This window comes from Pogona vitticeps, chromosome 2, assembly GCF_051106095.1.
Source record: "Pogona vitticeps strain Pit_001003342236 chromosome 2, PviZW2.1, whole genome shotgun sequence".
In the NCBI taxonomy this organism is placed as follows: Eukaryota; Metazoa; Chordata; class Lepidosauria; order Squamata; family Agamidae; genus Pogona; species Pogona vitticeps.
Genome location: NC_135784.1, coordinates 68,948,235 through 68,964,637, shown reverse-complemented (window position 1 = coordinate 68,964,637; position 16,403 = coordinate 68,948,235). Strand labels below are relative to the sequence as shown.

Here is a 16,403-nt window from a genome sequence, read left to right as displayed (position 1 = left end):
ATATCGGAGTGAACAAATTTAAGTATATATTAAGGCCCACATCTCTCTATTTATGTGATTTTTAAATTGAAACATATAAAACATTCAAAATAAATCATAATTAAGTTTAAAAGAATTCAGTTTCTTGAAATAATGTTGTAAAGCAAACCAAGCTTGTTTCAAAAGAATTAGAATGTTTCACAAGTTAATGGGCTTGAAAAATTTCCAATACTCACTGCTCCACATTGCTTGCAATGATGCTTTCTTTTTGTAATAGAGTTAAAACTTTCACTGCAACTTTTGCAAGCTTGCTTCTCCTTTTCTCTCTTTGATTTAGAAGACTTTCTGCAACACTCCGGCTGAAATGAAAATGAAAATTTATATGAAGTTAAACAAGGTCACTGCGAATCAAGAAGCGTCAGCCTAAGTTCTCTCTGGTTATTTAAAGACAAATGCTTACATCTCTAAGTCAGAGACTTAAAACATGTAAATAGTAAAGCTGCATTAAGACTGACAGATCTGTCTTATCTCAATGTGTGCTAGTATTCTTTGTCTGATAAAACTTTTTATCAGCCAAAAGTAATAGACCAGCTATTAAACAACCTCTATCAAGTGACTGAACATGCTAGAACACCACTTAGTAACTATTATGGATTTTCTTGAAAGTCTGTTGACATGCTGAAGGTTTCGCTATCCTTCCTGATATGTGAGCTGTTTTCTACCTCAGAGAATACTTCCTGCTGTGCTGGCAGAGACACGGGATGTATGCAGGAGTAGCATGGCACTACCTGTGTGTTTTTCAGTGTCTGTAATTGGGCTTAGAATTCTTCCTTGAAGGCAGAATTTGAGACAGCAATACTGACAGTTTGGTATATGTCTCCCTAAGGAGGCACAGACAGTTTTTAGGAGAAACACAAATCTCTCTATGACCCTTCAATGTCCCTACTGCATTCATTCATCAGCCTAAGTTACTATTCTGAAGACTCACACATCGCTTGTCCCACTGAAAGAGTTTGCTTCAGGGATAGTGAATATTAAATACTAAGATGTAGGGAGGTTTTGAGGCTTTTAATTGCTCAATAATATAAATTACAGCAAAAGCAGTAAATTACAACAACATTTAATCAACTAAGTAGGATTTCTATTTCTTTCTTGCCCCAAGGAGAAATATAGTCATCTTTTTCAAGGACAGATATACAGTACCTTGCAATTAAACTTTATGAAGTACAAACAGGTTTGCTAATGTTTCTTACATATAGCATTCTCACATATTCTGACACCATTTTAGCATGACACTTAGCCATAAAGAAGCACACAGTTATTATACCAAGTAATAATTACAAATGCTACCAGCATTTATTTTAGGCATATATATATATATATATATATATAAAAGCTTGTGGAAGATAATTAAGGCATTAGAGAATCTTGCATTCAACAAAGCAGTTTGTTGCTAGTGTGTGTAAACTGTGTAACTGAGTTGTACCATTGTTGTTTCTTTGGGATCTTCAAGCTGTGGATGCATGTATATGTTTCCATTTCTCTTCATTTTTGTTTTTGATTTCCCCATCTTAAGTCAACTACGTCTTGTTTCTGTATCAGATTGTGAATTTTTTAAAAAGCACTCACAAACATTTATATGCATTTTTGTAATACGTACATATTTTGTATACACGTCTATCTTATAGACAGGTGACTCAGAATCTGGGAGGAGGGATGCCTCTCCCACCACCATGCTGGTTGCAAGCTATGCATAGACAGAACTTTAGAATTTTTTCATTAGTGGAGGAATGATCCCTATTCACCATCAAAAGGAGCCTCTTACAGCTCCTGGGAACCAGACAGAGAGAAGATGTTGAACAATCCCCATTATTTATTTATTTATTTATTTATTTATTTATTTATTTATTTATTTATTTATTTATTTATTTATTTATTTATTTATTTATTTATTTATTTATTTATTTATTTATTTATTTATTTATTCATTTATTTATTTATTTATTCATTCATTCATTCATTCATTCATTCATTCATTCATTCATTCATTCATTCAACCCACTAGTGCTGCAGCATTACTAAAGTAACATTAAATAATACAGTAGGCTATAAAGTTTTGTGTTATAGGAGTTTTGCTTATCTCAGTTGTACGAAGTATTCGTTTAAAAGGAACAAATAAAAATTCTAATTTCATGGGCATACAATAGATTTTTCCTATGCCTTTTAGTTTTTAAAGAGAGGGATTCTAAGTCTACTGATGATAACGATGTATAAAGTTCACAGTTTTGAATTATAAAACTTTTAAATTCTTAAATAAAACTTTTAAAGTTATATATAAGAGTGTTATATGATAGATTAATATTAACATTTGTACTCATGTGTGATTATACATACAGTATCAATAATACTTTTTTTTTGATAAGCAGCAAGCAAGTGGTACCTGAAAAGGGTGCCATGTTAGACCTTATGTCTTAGTACAGTCTTTTTACTCAAGGTTTATGCAGCAACACCACTTGGTGGTAGTGAAAGTGAGCAAATTCGAAGTTGCCTTTTTCATCTTGTGTAGCTTGCTAAAACACTTAGCATATTGAGGTAAGACCAGTAGAGCTAGGAATATTGTTAAAATTGAAGGAGAAATGTAATGACTGCAAAACATTTTAGTAAGGACTTCTCAACAGTTTTTCATGTAAAGGACAGAGTTGTTGTTGCTACTTTTGTATTTTAAAGTGGCACTCTTTTTAAAATTGGCTTATTGGGAATCACTACTTCCACCAGTTGTTTTTACAAATTGGCTAAAATTCTGTTGTTTTGTTGCATAGAAGGTGTAACTTTTTAACAGCTTGTTAGGTATTGACCATTTGCCATTGCAATGTATGCCATTACACGTAACACTGACATAACTAACCAATGCAATTCTGTCTGTTAATATTTTAAGAGGGTCCCTCCACACTTATTTGTGTAGCTAAGTGTATATTAGTTGCGGGAAAATGCAAGAGATAGGGTGACACTGGGGTCATGTTCTGCTTATGGGCTTCCCCTACAGGCACTTGCTTGGTCATTGTGCGACAGCTGATATCCAGAACAGCAGAGCTCAATGGTATAGAAAAATAAATGACACACCAGCACAATCAGCTGACTCCTGGAAAATAGCAGACATACCTGTGATGGACTGTTCCAGTTGCCATGCAGCAATGGCTAGCCTTGCTATGAACCAATTGCAGTTGCAACAACTCATGGCCAGAAAGTAAACTGCAACATGCCTGCAGTTTGTTGGCAAAGACTCGTATAACTGCTCCAAACAGTTGAAGCACCTCTCCAACTGAGTGTAACAACAGAATCATACCTTTTCCCAGCAGTAGATTTAGCACAGCACAAAACCATATAAGATAATGGCCCTGTAGATTGCATGGCAGGGGGGAGTTTTAGCTTTAGATCACCTTCCAAATCTCCCGGGAAATTATCTTGGCTGCAAGCTGTTGCAGGTAATATGCCACATGTCTTATTTGGTTCATTCCTTTGGGTATGTTTTATTAAAATTATGATTGAGTCATAAAGATCTTTGGTCCTTCTCAGCTTATGAAGCCAGCATTGTTAATGCTGTGCTGGTCAAACTACAAGCTACGTTGAAAATTTAAAATAACTGATTGGTAAATTATTTGATGGCATATAAATTTCTAACATTCACTCTCAATAGGCAGCCAATATTTTAAAAGGTAAAAATGTTTACATACAAGTTCTTAGGAACATTTGGGCATAAGGAACACTTGGATAGTGGATCAGGAGGGGTGAGAGCTCATGCTTTTATGCCCCCCCCACAACTGCTTACACATGATCTATTGCTGCCTGTAACTGCCAATTTTGCTGTTGTAGCTAAAAGTATTTAAAGGTCTAGAGAGCTTGCCCTGTAGTGGGGGTCCTTTCTCAGAGTGAAGTAATGTAGGTAAGGTAACTGTTGAGGTTGCCTGTATTGCTGCTGCTTTGAGAATAGTTTCAGTTTCAAATAGGATTGACCAGTGTTGTAGGAATGCAGATATTTTTTCCCACGGCCAACATTCTCCAGGACCACTTTGCCTACAATGCTGTTTTTTTTAAAGGAGGGCCCTTTAAAGGCATTGATTGACCAGTTTTAAAGAGTGACATGATCCATACTAGTGCATTAAAATCGGCAGCATAGGCAATTTCAGGCTTTCTAAAGCTGCTTCGGCCTGAGATAGAATGAGATCTCTTACAGATTTCTTTCTTTTATTTTCTTTTTAAAGACCAGAGACAGAAGCCCTTGTTGGAACCTCTGTCTCAGATGTCGGCTTTTCACCTGCGCCTCTTTATCCATGTTGCTAAAAGCAGCCACACCGAGAGAGGCCAATAAGGTAATAACAAGGAATCAGGCCTTTTCTGTGGTGACCCACAATCTTTGGAATAAGCTACCAACTGAGATATGTCAGGTTCCTTTCTCCTGATGTTCAGGAAATTTGTGAAAAATTATACCAAGTTGCTTTCAATAACTGACCACCTGAATACAGTAACACTGATTTTTAATCTTTTTATTTTCTTTTTCTTTTTTCTCTTTTTGGATGACATTTAAATCTATACTTATGAATCACCATTAGAGATGGAAGTTTCATATTTGAATCTCAGAGGATACAAATATGAAGTGCAGCACCACAGGTGGTCCCCTTTCCCTCCCCGCAGAACCAGCCCGGTCCACTCACTGCGTTTGTGCAGTTGTGACATTGCACTAACCATGGAAGTAGCCCAGCCCCTTCCCTGTCTCTGCCCTGCTGAACACTCCAGTGAGGAGGCCGGATGATGAGACTCCCTGCTCAGCTGCTGAGTGGTCAGCAGTGCAAGTAGGCGGGGAAGCGGCAGTTGGGCTACTTCCATGATTGGCACAATGTCACTAATGAGGGACAGTTGTGTGCACCATGCAGAGACCAGTGAGTGGACCAGGCTGGTTCAGGGGTTTGTGTGTGAAAGGGCCTCTGTGGCACCTATGGTGCTACACTTCATGTTCACTTTGCAAAAGTACGACAGAACTCCTAAAGCAAATGTAAATAATAAACTACTTATAACTAGAGCCACTCTACAACAAGTGGAAAATGTACAGTAATTTTTCCCAGTGATTTTTTCTTCTCAACAAAAGCATGGGAAATCATAGCTCATATCCATAACTGTGTTGCCTGTGGCACATTCTCAGGGATGTGAATAAAAAGCTCCCATTTCTAATCACCATATTGGTAAATATATTGTCATGTGGGTTCTTGTGGGGTTTTACGTTTTAATCTGTAAACTGCCCAAAGTAGTGCTTGCACTAAAGGAGCAGTATATAAATCAAAGAAAGAAAGAAAGAAAGAAAGAAAGAAAGAAAGAAAGAAAGAAAGAAAGAAAGAAAGAAAGAAAGAAAGAAAGAAAGAAAGAAAGAAAGAAGGGCCCACATCATCTCACATGTTACAATATATTATTCCATTCCTGACAGTAGGTATAATATCCGTATTAGATGATGTTTTATTTTTCTCTTTCCTTAAAGGAGCTAACAACTTCTTCACTATCGTGTCTCCTGCAACATCTATATGGAACACTTGAAAAGGAGGGATGTATTCTTTCCCCCACCCTCAGAAGTATGGTTTTACTCATATGCAAATTTAAGTAGATTTAATCAGCAGATCAGTTACTGAGCTGAAGCCTAGCTCAAAAAATGATCTCTTGGCCACACCTTATTTCATCAGCTGACATCCCTAATCAGAGTGGCCAAAATCCTGTTGTGTAGTTATGCTGGCACAGCTTGCAACAGGAAACCATTACTGAGCTCCTGCCTGCCTGCCTCATTACACACCACCTGGGTGGTTTGGCATGTGATGAGCAATTTGAATGGGAACTTGTCAATTAGCAATCATTTGCTACTGCAAGTTATACCACTGTTGTCCCACCAGCGTAACCATGCAACAAGTGATGTTGGCCAAATAATGTTAAGCATAGCAGTGCTGAATTAGGCAGCTTAGCTGAAAGCAGTATCTTTTCAGGTACCATCTGATACCTAAATCTGTGAATATCTAAACCAACCTTATGATTCTGAGAAGACTCCTGCAACACAGTTATGGATATGAGCTATGGTTTCCCATGCTTTTGTTGAGGAGAAAAAAATGACTGGGAAAAATTTCTGTACATTTTCCACTTGTTGTAGAGTGGCTCTACTTATAATAGTTTATTCTTTACACTTGCTTTAGGAGTTTTGTCGTACTTTTGCAAAGTGAATAATAATTTTCCCAATAGCATTTAAAAGAAGGATAGCTATTTAAGGCTGTGACTACGTGGTCAAATACCACAAGATTTGCTCTGCTTATAAAACAGGTAAACTCAAAGTATTTTTTTTACTGAGCAGATGATGCAAAGTCAAATTGGAATTGGTCCAGCCCTTTCTGCTCCCAAAGAACCTTTTTTCCCTCTGCTCCTGGGATACTTCGATTTTTTCAAGCTGGAATGTTTTGAATGGGCTTTTTCCTGTGAGGTTAGCTGAGATATGATCTTGCAATGATGGGGGGCATGTCTGTAGGTGGTGTTCTGGTGACATAGGCAGTTGGGGCATGATATTCAGGACTGGGGGAACACACATCTGCGTTCTTCCCTCTCATTCAATAATCCTCTGAATACTGGAAATTTTAAATAATTTCTTACACATATGAGATTAGCTCTAATATCAGCCATTCTCAACTTTGGGGGGGGGGCATGGTCATAAACACAACATGAAAAAAATATAGGCCAAATCAGGACCGGATAAGTCACATAATGAACCTTATAAGGTGGTATGAGAAGAATTGTTCCCAGTCAAATGTGCCAGGGCCACTCCGAGAGCCCCTATTGAAATGGCTACAAGGTAACACTGTCACCTTATCAGTGGATCACCATCAATATTACCCATATTTATACCCTATAAAAGGATAGGCAGAAGCAATGGCCAGAGGAAGGAAGGAAGGAAAGAAGGGTGCTGAGGGCTGGGATGCAAATTGTATTGCATCCAGTATGAACGGTGAACTTCCAAATCAATCTGCAGCCCTTGTGTGAGCATTGATTGTGATTTCAAATGTAATACAGGCTGTAAATCAAATGACAGCAAAGCTGAATAATTCCAGTGTAGCCATACCCTAAGCCTGTGTAAGGATTTATATTTCACAAATAAGGCAAATGTAAAGGTTTTAATGGTGAAAGAGCAAAGGATTTTTAAGTAAAACTTAAAAATAGAATATAAAGTATTGTCATGTCTGGAATGAGTCTCCCTCCCTACCCCATCATATCTCTTCCTCAACGACAGCACAGTAACATTTCCTCCAATAAGGCGTCAATTTCACCCTTGCTTACCCCTCCAGATGTACTGATCCCATCTGTCCCTGGCATAGATTCCACAGAACTGGTGCTTGCTATCTGTTGAAGGAAAGCCACAAGAATTTCAGCTCTGAGGCCACATTCACTATTCATCAATCACACAAATTTCAGGAGGAAAGCATTTTCAGAGTTACACACACACACACACACATGTGCACACATGTGCACACATGTGCACACACACACACACACACACACACACACACACACACACACACACACACACCTCATTCTCTAATGGTTCAGGCATCCTACAGCTTATGCCATAATCAACACACTTGGCTCTCCTTTCTGCAGTTTCCTGTATAGTTGTTAGTAACACAGAGGGCTGCAACAGGAGAGAGGGGAGAAGATAGTCTTGAGTCCACAAGAACCAGATTTGGAAGTACATCACTGAATGTGGACATACTCTGAATAGGATTCGCTCCTATGCTGGTCAAGAGGGCTTAGAATGACAGGATCAATGTAGTATCATTTCTTTTGATATTCCCCTGACATTGGCAAGCTCACTAACAATATGCAGGAGGAAGCATCTATGAAAAGGATATTATGAATACATAAAACCACTTCAGAAAGTGATTGTGGAGAACAGAATTTTTAGAGACAATGATTGCCAAAATAAAATGCCTGAATGGCTTTTCAGCCATTACGGAAGCAATTCTACTCACAGAATGGCTGAAATCCTGTTGTGCAGCTCCATCTGCACAATAGTAATGACATCAGCCACAGCAGCTATTTAACAATTTTCTTTTGTGATTTCAGGATGTGCATGGCTCATACACAAAGCAACAAATTTGGATGCACCTAAGAATCACAAAAGCAAACCTTTATTCAGTGGCTGTCTGTCACTGCTGACATTCCCATTATGCAGGCTGATACCACCTGATAGGATTTTGGTCAATATATGCTCATTAGGTTAAAGGATGGAGTTATAAATGAAATACTATAACAGTTTTTCTCCATTTAACTGTAATTTACTGCATTTTCCCACCCTTTCTCCCCCATCAATTTTATTCAGTAAGGATTCTTGAAATTAGATCTGCTTGCAATATATTGTGCAAAAACTCATCAAATGACACATTTGTGCAAAAACTCATTGAATGACACATTTGAGTAGTGAACCAAATACTCCAGCTGCATCCAATGTAATATTATGGTTTTCATGTATGACAATTTCATTATATTTAAATGTTTGAAAGCTGTTGACTGTATCAGCATATAGAACTTTGGTATGACTCAATATCAGTAAACTAAATGTTACTGTTCAAAATGAATTGAATTGTGGGAATATATTACTTATAATACATATACAGTGGTGCCTCGCTTAACGATTGCCTCGTTTAGCGATGAATTCGCATAACGATGTGTTTTTTTAGAAAATAATATGCATCGCATAACGATGTTTCCTATGGGCGATTTTCGCTTAGCGAAGTTTGGGACCATGCTTCGCATAACGAATGCGATTTTAGGTCCCCTGCTTCACTTAACGATGTTTTTTTTCCAATTAAAAAAGTGTCTTAGAAGGGTCAAAAACGGTTCTAAATGCTTGGATTCGTTAGAGGACCCCTTAAGTCATGTGCAAACCTGATTTGGCTTTGATCTGACTTTTCGTTAATTTTTTGTGAATTTCTTTTTTTGGCCCATAGGAACCAATGGACCTGTCAAAATCTGACAGCTCCATGCTTTCCTATGGGGGAGAAAACAATTTACAAAAAATTAACGAAAGTTCAGATCAAAGCCAAATCAGGTTTGCGCACAACTTAGGGGGTCCTCTAACGAACCCAAGAATTTAGAACAGTTGCTGAGTCTTCATTAATTTTTTGTGAATTTTTTCTTCCCCCATAGGAAATAATGGAGCTGTCAGATTTTGACAGCTGTCAAAAGTTGGGGGGAAAAAATTCACCATAAATTAATGAAAAGTCAGATCAAAGCCAAATTAACTTTTGCATCCGTTTTAGAGGGTGCAGAAGCTAATCCAACCATTTAAAACTATTTTTGACCCTTGTATGACACATTTAAAATTGCAAAAATTGACTTCGCAAAGCCATTAAAATGTATTGAGTCAGCTTCAATACATTCCAATGGAGGATACATTGTTTCGCTTAGCGATGTTTCCTATGGGTTTTTTCGCTTAACGACGGCAATCCGTTCCAATTGGAACGGATTAACCGGTTTCCAATGCATTCCTATGGGAAATGGTGTTTCGCATAGCGATGGTTTCACATAGCGATGTTTTTTTTGGAACCAATTAACATCGCTATGCGAGGCACCACTGTATATTTTAATATCTATTGAAAAGTAATGGGCATACCCAATTGTTTGGATGATGTGCACTCACCTAGTCAGTGTCCAAACTAGGATACACAGATTTCTGCTTGTTACCCCCCCTCTCCACCCCCTTGGAAATGCTCCAACCAAATTGTTGCTCACATTTGTTGACCATTTCCAAGATGGAATTTGTTTGTTGCTAGTTTTCCATGCAAATATATATTCAACAATTTAGTTGGAGCATCTCTTTATTTTTAAAGAGCATTATTATTTATATTGCAGCATATAGAGCTGGACACTGTTCTTTTGTTTTATTTGCCCCCTCCCCACTTCTTTTTTGTAGCTGCCAGAAGATATGCCCAGTTCCCCCAGCAAACACAGTTGTGTCCCAAGGACAGACATGGAGAAAAGCATGAAGAAAAGGCTTTATAATGTGATGGTCCACATTCTTCTCTGACTCCTTATTAAAAGGGAAATGTTTCCTCTTGTTTATTACTTTCCCCATCCTCTTCATTTTCCTTGATTTGAAATTAGTGGTGCTGCAGTTACAGTACAGAAATTCTTGAATTAACAACTTTGCAGCATGAAAGGCAAAGAAGGTTGATTTCTAAGGCAAAGGATACTCTTTTCCATAGCTGCTAATTCAGCATATTTCCTAGTTTTCTCTTCTCTGCTTCTAATCTCGATGGGTGAATGCAATTGTTAATATGAAGGATTCAGGGGAGCGAGAGAGTGTCACTCTACAATGCTCTAGGATCCCTGTGGTTGCCCGAGAAACATAAAAGGTAGGCTTGCAAGTAATAAGTGGCGTCTAGGGAACACTCTATTTATGAAATTTAGATATTTTAAAATGTTTTAAAAACATTTTAAAATTTATTTTTAATGTTGATCAATGCTTGTTTTTGTATGGTTTGAACTGTTGTGAGCCACCTTGGGTCTCCTAAACGTACCATATAAATAATATGCACAAATAAATACCTTGCCTTGGAAACACATAAATTTATCTGATTGGGTTTGTATTGATACATTTGTCCAAAAAAGGTACACATTGGTTTCTCACAGTAATATGAACAAATATAATTAAGAATGCAGAATGTGTGATATTGTTATAACAAAGAACCACAGGAATAATTGTCATTCAACACTTACTGATGAGTCTGGGAGATGTTCATCTTCTTGAGAGAAAGAAGTATTAAAAGCCCTAAATGTTTCACTGTTCTGTTTATGTTTTTCAATTGTTGCTTGAATGACCTAGAATAAAATTCCAAGAAGAGAAGTAGCCAAAATGAAGCTACAATATTTAGCAAAATCTTGTTAAGAAAACAAAATGCAGCTTTAAAAAATTGTATCAGTTGCAGACAACACTTCTTTAGAGTTATTATTATAAAACTAAACATTTCAGACACAGAATCATAGAATCACAGAGTTGGAAGATACCACAGGGGCCATCGAGTCCAACTCCCTTCCATGCAGGAACTCCTCCAAAGCACTCCTGACAGATGGCCGTCAAGCCTCTGCTTAAAAAACTCTAAAGAAGGAGACTCCACCACATTCTGAGGCTGCCTATTTCACTGCTGACCAGCTCTGACTGTCAGGAAGTTTTTCCTGAGATTCAGGTGGAATCTCTTTTCCTCTCGTTTGAAACCATTGCTCTTTGTCCTAGTGCCTGGACCCATGGAAAACAAACCTCTCACTTCCTCAACATGACATCCTTCAAATATTTACACAGCGCTATCATGTCCCCTCTTAACCTTCTTTTTGTAAGACTAAACATTCACAGCTCCCTAAGCTGCTCCTCATAGGACATGGCTTCCAGACCTTTGACCGTTTTGGTCGCCCTCCTCTTGGCATGTTCCAGGTTGTCAACATCCTTCTTTAATCGAGGTGCCCAGAACAGGACACAATACTCCAGATGAGGTCTGACCAAAGCAGAATAGAGTGGTACTATCACTTCCCCTGACCTAGACACTATACTCCTATTGATGCAACCAAGAATTGCATTGGCTTTCTTGGCAGCTGCATCACACTGCTGACTCATGTTCAGTTTGTGGTCTACTAAGACTGAAAGATCAGTCTACATCCCAATCCCAAAGAAGGGCAGGGCCAAAAATGCTCCAAATACTGTACAATTGCACTCATTTCACACGGTAGCAAGGTTATGCTCAAAATCCTACAAGGTAGCTTCAGCAGTATGTGGACCAAGAACTCCCAGAAGTAGAAGCTGGATTTCGAAGGGGCAGAGAAGCTAGAGACCAAATTGCTAACATGCGCTGGATTATGGAGAAAGCCAGAGAGTTCCAGAAAAATATCTACTTCTGCTTCATTGACTATGCTAAAGCCTTTGACTGTGTGGACCACAGCAAACTATGGCAAGTCCTTAAAGAAATGGGAGTCCCTCACCACCTTATCTATCTCCTGAGAAACCTATATGCAGGACAGGAAGCAACAGTTAGAACTGGATATGGAACAATTGATTGGTTCAAAATTGGGAAAGATGTACGACAAGGCTGTATATTGTCTCCCTGCTTATTTAACTTATATGCAGAATACGTCATGTGAAAGGCAGGGCTGGATGAATTAAGACTGCCGGAAGAAATATCAACAACCTCTGATATGCAGATGATACCACTCTGATGGCAGAAAGTGAGGAGGTATTAAAGAACCTCTTAATGAGGGTGAAAGAGGAGAGTGCCAAAAATGGTCTGAAGCTCAACATCAAAAAACTAAGATCATGGCCACTGGGCCCATCACCTCCTGGCAAATATAAGGGAGATAGATATGGAGGCAGTGACAGATTTTATTTTCTTGGGCTCCATGATCACTGCAGATGGTGACAGCAGTCATGAAATTAAAAGACACCTGCTTCTTGGGAGGAAAGTGATGACAAACCTAGACAGCATCTTAAAAAGCAGAGACATCACCTTGCCGACAAAGGTCCGCAAAGTCAAAGCTATGGTTTTTCCAGTAGCAATGTATGGAAGTGAGAGCTGGACCATAAAGAAAGCTGACTGCCGAAGAATTGATGCTTTTGAACTTTGGTGCTAGAGGAGACTCTTGAGAGTCCCCTGGACTGCAAAGAGAACAAACCTATCCATTTTGAAGGAAATCTACCCCAAGTGGAAAGACAGAAGGAAATCAACCCCACTGGAAGGACAGATCCTGAAGCTGAGGCTCCAATACTTTGGCCATCTCATGAGAAGAGAAGACTCCCTGGAAAAGACCCTGATGTTGGGAAAGTGTGAAGGCAAGAGAAGAAGAGAACAACAGAGGATGAGATGGTTGGACAGTGTCACCGAAGCTACTAACATGAATTTGACCCAACTCTGGGAGGCAGTGGAAGATAGGAGGGCTCGGACGTGGATTTCTGGAACCAAAAAAACAAGATAAACTTATTTTGTTCAGATGGTGTCAAGCGTGTGTGGTGGCAACCAGGTGAGGAATACAAAGAAAAGTGTGTCATGCCTATAGTCAAGCATGATAGTCGGAGTGTCATGGTCTGGAGCTGCATGAATGCGGCTGGCACCGGGGAGCTACAGTTCATTCCCTCAATGTTTGAGGGAACCATGAAAGCCAACATGTACTGTGACATACCTTTGGGCAGTGTGGGTGGCATATAAATTAAATAAATAAAAATAAATACTGAAGCAGAGCATGATCCCCTCCCTTTGGAGACAGGGCCACAGGGCAGTATTCCAACATGATAATGACCCCAAACACACCTCCAAAACGACCACTGCCTTGCTAAAGAAGCTGAGGGTGAAGGTGATGGCCTGGCCAAGCATGTCTCCAGACCGAAACCCTTTTGAGCATCTGTGGGGAATCCTGAAATGGAAGGTGGAGGTGTGCAAGGTCTCTAACATCCACTAGCTCTGTGATGTTGTCATGGAAGAGTGAAAGACGACTCTGGTGGCAACCTGTGAAGCTCTGGTGAACTCTATGCCCAAGAGGGTTAAGGCACTGCTGGAAAATAATGGTGGCCACACAAAATATTGACACTTTGTGCCCAATTTGACATTGTCACTACAAAAGTGAGTACACCCCTAAGTCTTAGGGGTGTACTCACTTTTGTTGCCAGAGATTTAGACATTAATGGCTGTGTGTTGCGTTTTGAGGGGACAGCACATTTACACTGTTATTCAAGCTGTATATTCACTGCTTTACATTGGAGCCAAGTGTCATTTCTTCAGTGTTGTCACATGCAATGATATACTAAAATATTTATGAAATGTGAGGGAGTGTACTCACTTCTGTGATATACTGTAAATGATTATATTTGCTTGCAAATCCTATATGCAATTTAATTTGCCCAATTAAAAAAACTGGAAATGGGTCACATTCAACTGGTAAACATCCTCAGTAAAATATGATAATCACCTGAATCCACTCTTTCTTCTCTTCTTCTGTCCTATAAAATGAGAAAACAAATATTTGCTTTCTTTTCTGGAATGTCAACAACGTGGGACAAAAAACAGTGACAAGTCTAGTGCATGATATCTAGCAATGATTTTACTACATGCAGTTTCATAAGCAAAAAATCACTCTTCTGTTGATCTCTACAGCAAATTATGAAAATTCATTATTTATTTTTGGAATTTGGTATGCAATCTGTTCTCAAACAAGCAACATATGACTTAATGATACACTGTAATAGAATCTGCTGTAATGCATATTTTTATCCTGTCTCTACCCACTAGCCACACTGGCTGAGACTGCTGGACAGCTGTAGCCTCAAGCATCTAGAAAGCACTAAACTGAAAAAGGCTAAATGCTTTTTAAAATTTAAAACAAATACATATATGCAGAACAAAATCTGTACCTAGCTTGCAGTTCCAAGGATCTCTTTTTTCCTGTTATTGAGAATGTATGGGCCACATTTTGCTTGACAATTTCCTGGACCTAGAAAACCAGACCAGTATTTTGGTATTTGGAAAAATTTAATTCCAGTCACTTTTGTGATTATCAAACAAAGATAGCCCCCTAAATGTATAGCAGAAAAAAGAGTAAACTAGTCATTTTTAAATAAAAAAAAAGCAACAACTAGGAATTTGTTATTATATGCTACCAAGCTTTTACTCAAGGTAGGCCATATTGGCACAGAAGGAATTTCCAACCTCCAATGAGATTCTGACTCTATTTGTGATCAAGGCACCAAGTAATTTTCATCACTTTCACAATTAGCACCAAATATTTCTGTAAAAAACTAGCACCTATATCCTTTGTAATTATGCACAGACACATAGTCAAACACAAAAGGGCACCTAACAGATCTCAAAGATATGAACAACCCACAATTACTTGTATTAACTCATGCAACATGTCATTTATCCCATTTACCAACAGTATGAATCAAAGATGCATATATTCTCTCTGACATCAGCCGGGGAAAAATGCCAACCTCTCACCATGGAGAAATGTGTTTTTTTTAAAATGTCTCATGTCACACCTGAAGATGAACCAATTCATGAACAGCAATTACAACTAGCTGTTAGGCTCCTCAAAGTGGGCTGTATCCAGACTTGCATCTCCATGCATGGAAGGGCTCCTCCTTTTCACAGAGGCATCATATTATACAACATGGATGTGGAAGTGTTTTTCTCTGATTTCCCCTTCAAGCAACCTACAAAGCAACCTTCTGTTCTGACCTGAATAAATCCGCAAATAATGTGGAACAGCATTGAGGGTGGCACTGGGGGGCTATAGGAAGAAGGGGGGATAGCAGAATATTACTGTCACAACTGCTTTTTCCAGTGGACCTCCACGGAATGCAACCTGTGATCAACTGTCAATGAGAAGAAGTTTAAAACCTCTAAGTTGGACAATACAGCGGTGCCTCGCATAATGAGCGCACCGTTTAACAACGAATCTGCATAGCGATCTGTTTTTTGTGATCGCTAATGCAATCACATTGCGATGTTTAGATAGGGTAAACATCGCATTGCGATGATCGGTAAGCGTTTCACTTACCGATCTTCGCATTGTGATGTTTTTAGAACAGCCGGGTAACCAAAATGGCTGCTGCACGCATTTTCACACGGTTTCCTCGCTTACCGAGGCGGCGAAAATGGCGGCGCTATGGAGGATCTTCACTCAATGGTGAGTTTTCGCCCCATAGGAACGCATTAAACGGAGTTTTAAATGGGGTTTTCCTATCCGTATAGCGATGTCTCCAGATAGCGACGATTAATCCGGAACGGATTAACGTCGCTATGTCGGGCACCACTGTATTTGTGTCTATCTTCTAGAGGGAGTAATGTATAAAACTGCCTCATTCACTTATTGATTCACCAGTAATAGAGACAAACCCAGAAGGTTTCCAACCGCACTGGTGGTACTGCCATGTCAACAAGAGTAGCTGTCTCTACTGTTGCTGTGTGTGCAAAGTTTCTTCTCCTTAAGGCATGGTCACACAACCTTATCTTATGTCTTGCAGTTCTATACATAACACCAGTAAGTTCTTTCTATTAGGTACCCGCTATATTTTATTCTGTTTATGTGCTACAAGTATTTGTTTACCATTTAAGAGTCTTTCAGTGATAAGACTGACAAACACACACACACACACACACACAAACCCCAAAAGAAAAACAAGAAAAGAAGACACAAACCTGTAATCCTGCAATATCGATTTTCTCTCGAACGCTGAATTTCTGCCCTATCAGTCTCAGTTTTGGCACACAGTACAATACCATGCTGTTAAACTGCAATTGAAAAAAATTCTCATTATGAAAGTTGTTCAGAAATCAGTTCAATATTTGGGGGAAGCGGTTTGCCTCTTATAAATT

General features: G+C 38.8%; 1 protein-coding gene across 4 annotated transcripts in view; it reads right to left on the bottom strand.

Moving 5' to 3' along the window:
- The window catches only part of FGD3 (FYVE, RhoGEF and PH domain containing 3), a 137,602-nt gene that overhangs the window by 27,822 nt on the left and 93,377 nt on the right, over positions 1-16,403 (bottom strand). For all 4 annotated transcript variants that reach the window (XM_072989649.2, XM_078385341.1, XM_078385342.1 and 1 more), the window contains exons 11-16: positions 16,227-16,319; positions 14,438-14,517; positions 13,996-14,026; positions 10,771-10,872; positions 7,330-7,392; positions 216-338 (exon numbers count right to left, since the gene is read on the bottom strand). In XM_072989649.2, the coding sequence (XP_072845750.2) occupies positions 216-338; positions 7,330-7,392; positions 10,771-10,872; positions 13,996-14,026; positions 14,438-14,517; positions 16,227-16,319 (492 nt within the window). The remainder of the gene's footprint in view (positions 1-215; positions 339-7,329; positions 7,393-10,770; positions 10,873-13,995; positions 14,027-14,437; positions 14,518-16,226; positions 16,320-16,403) is intronic.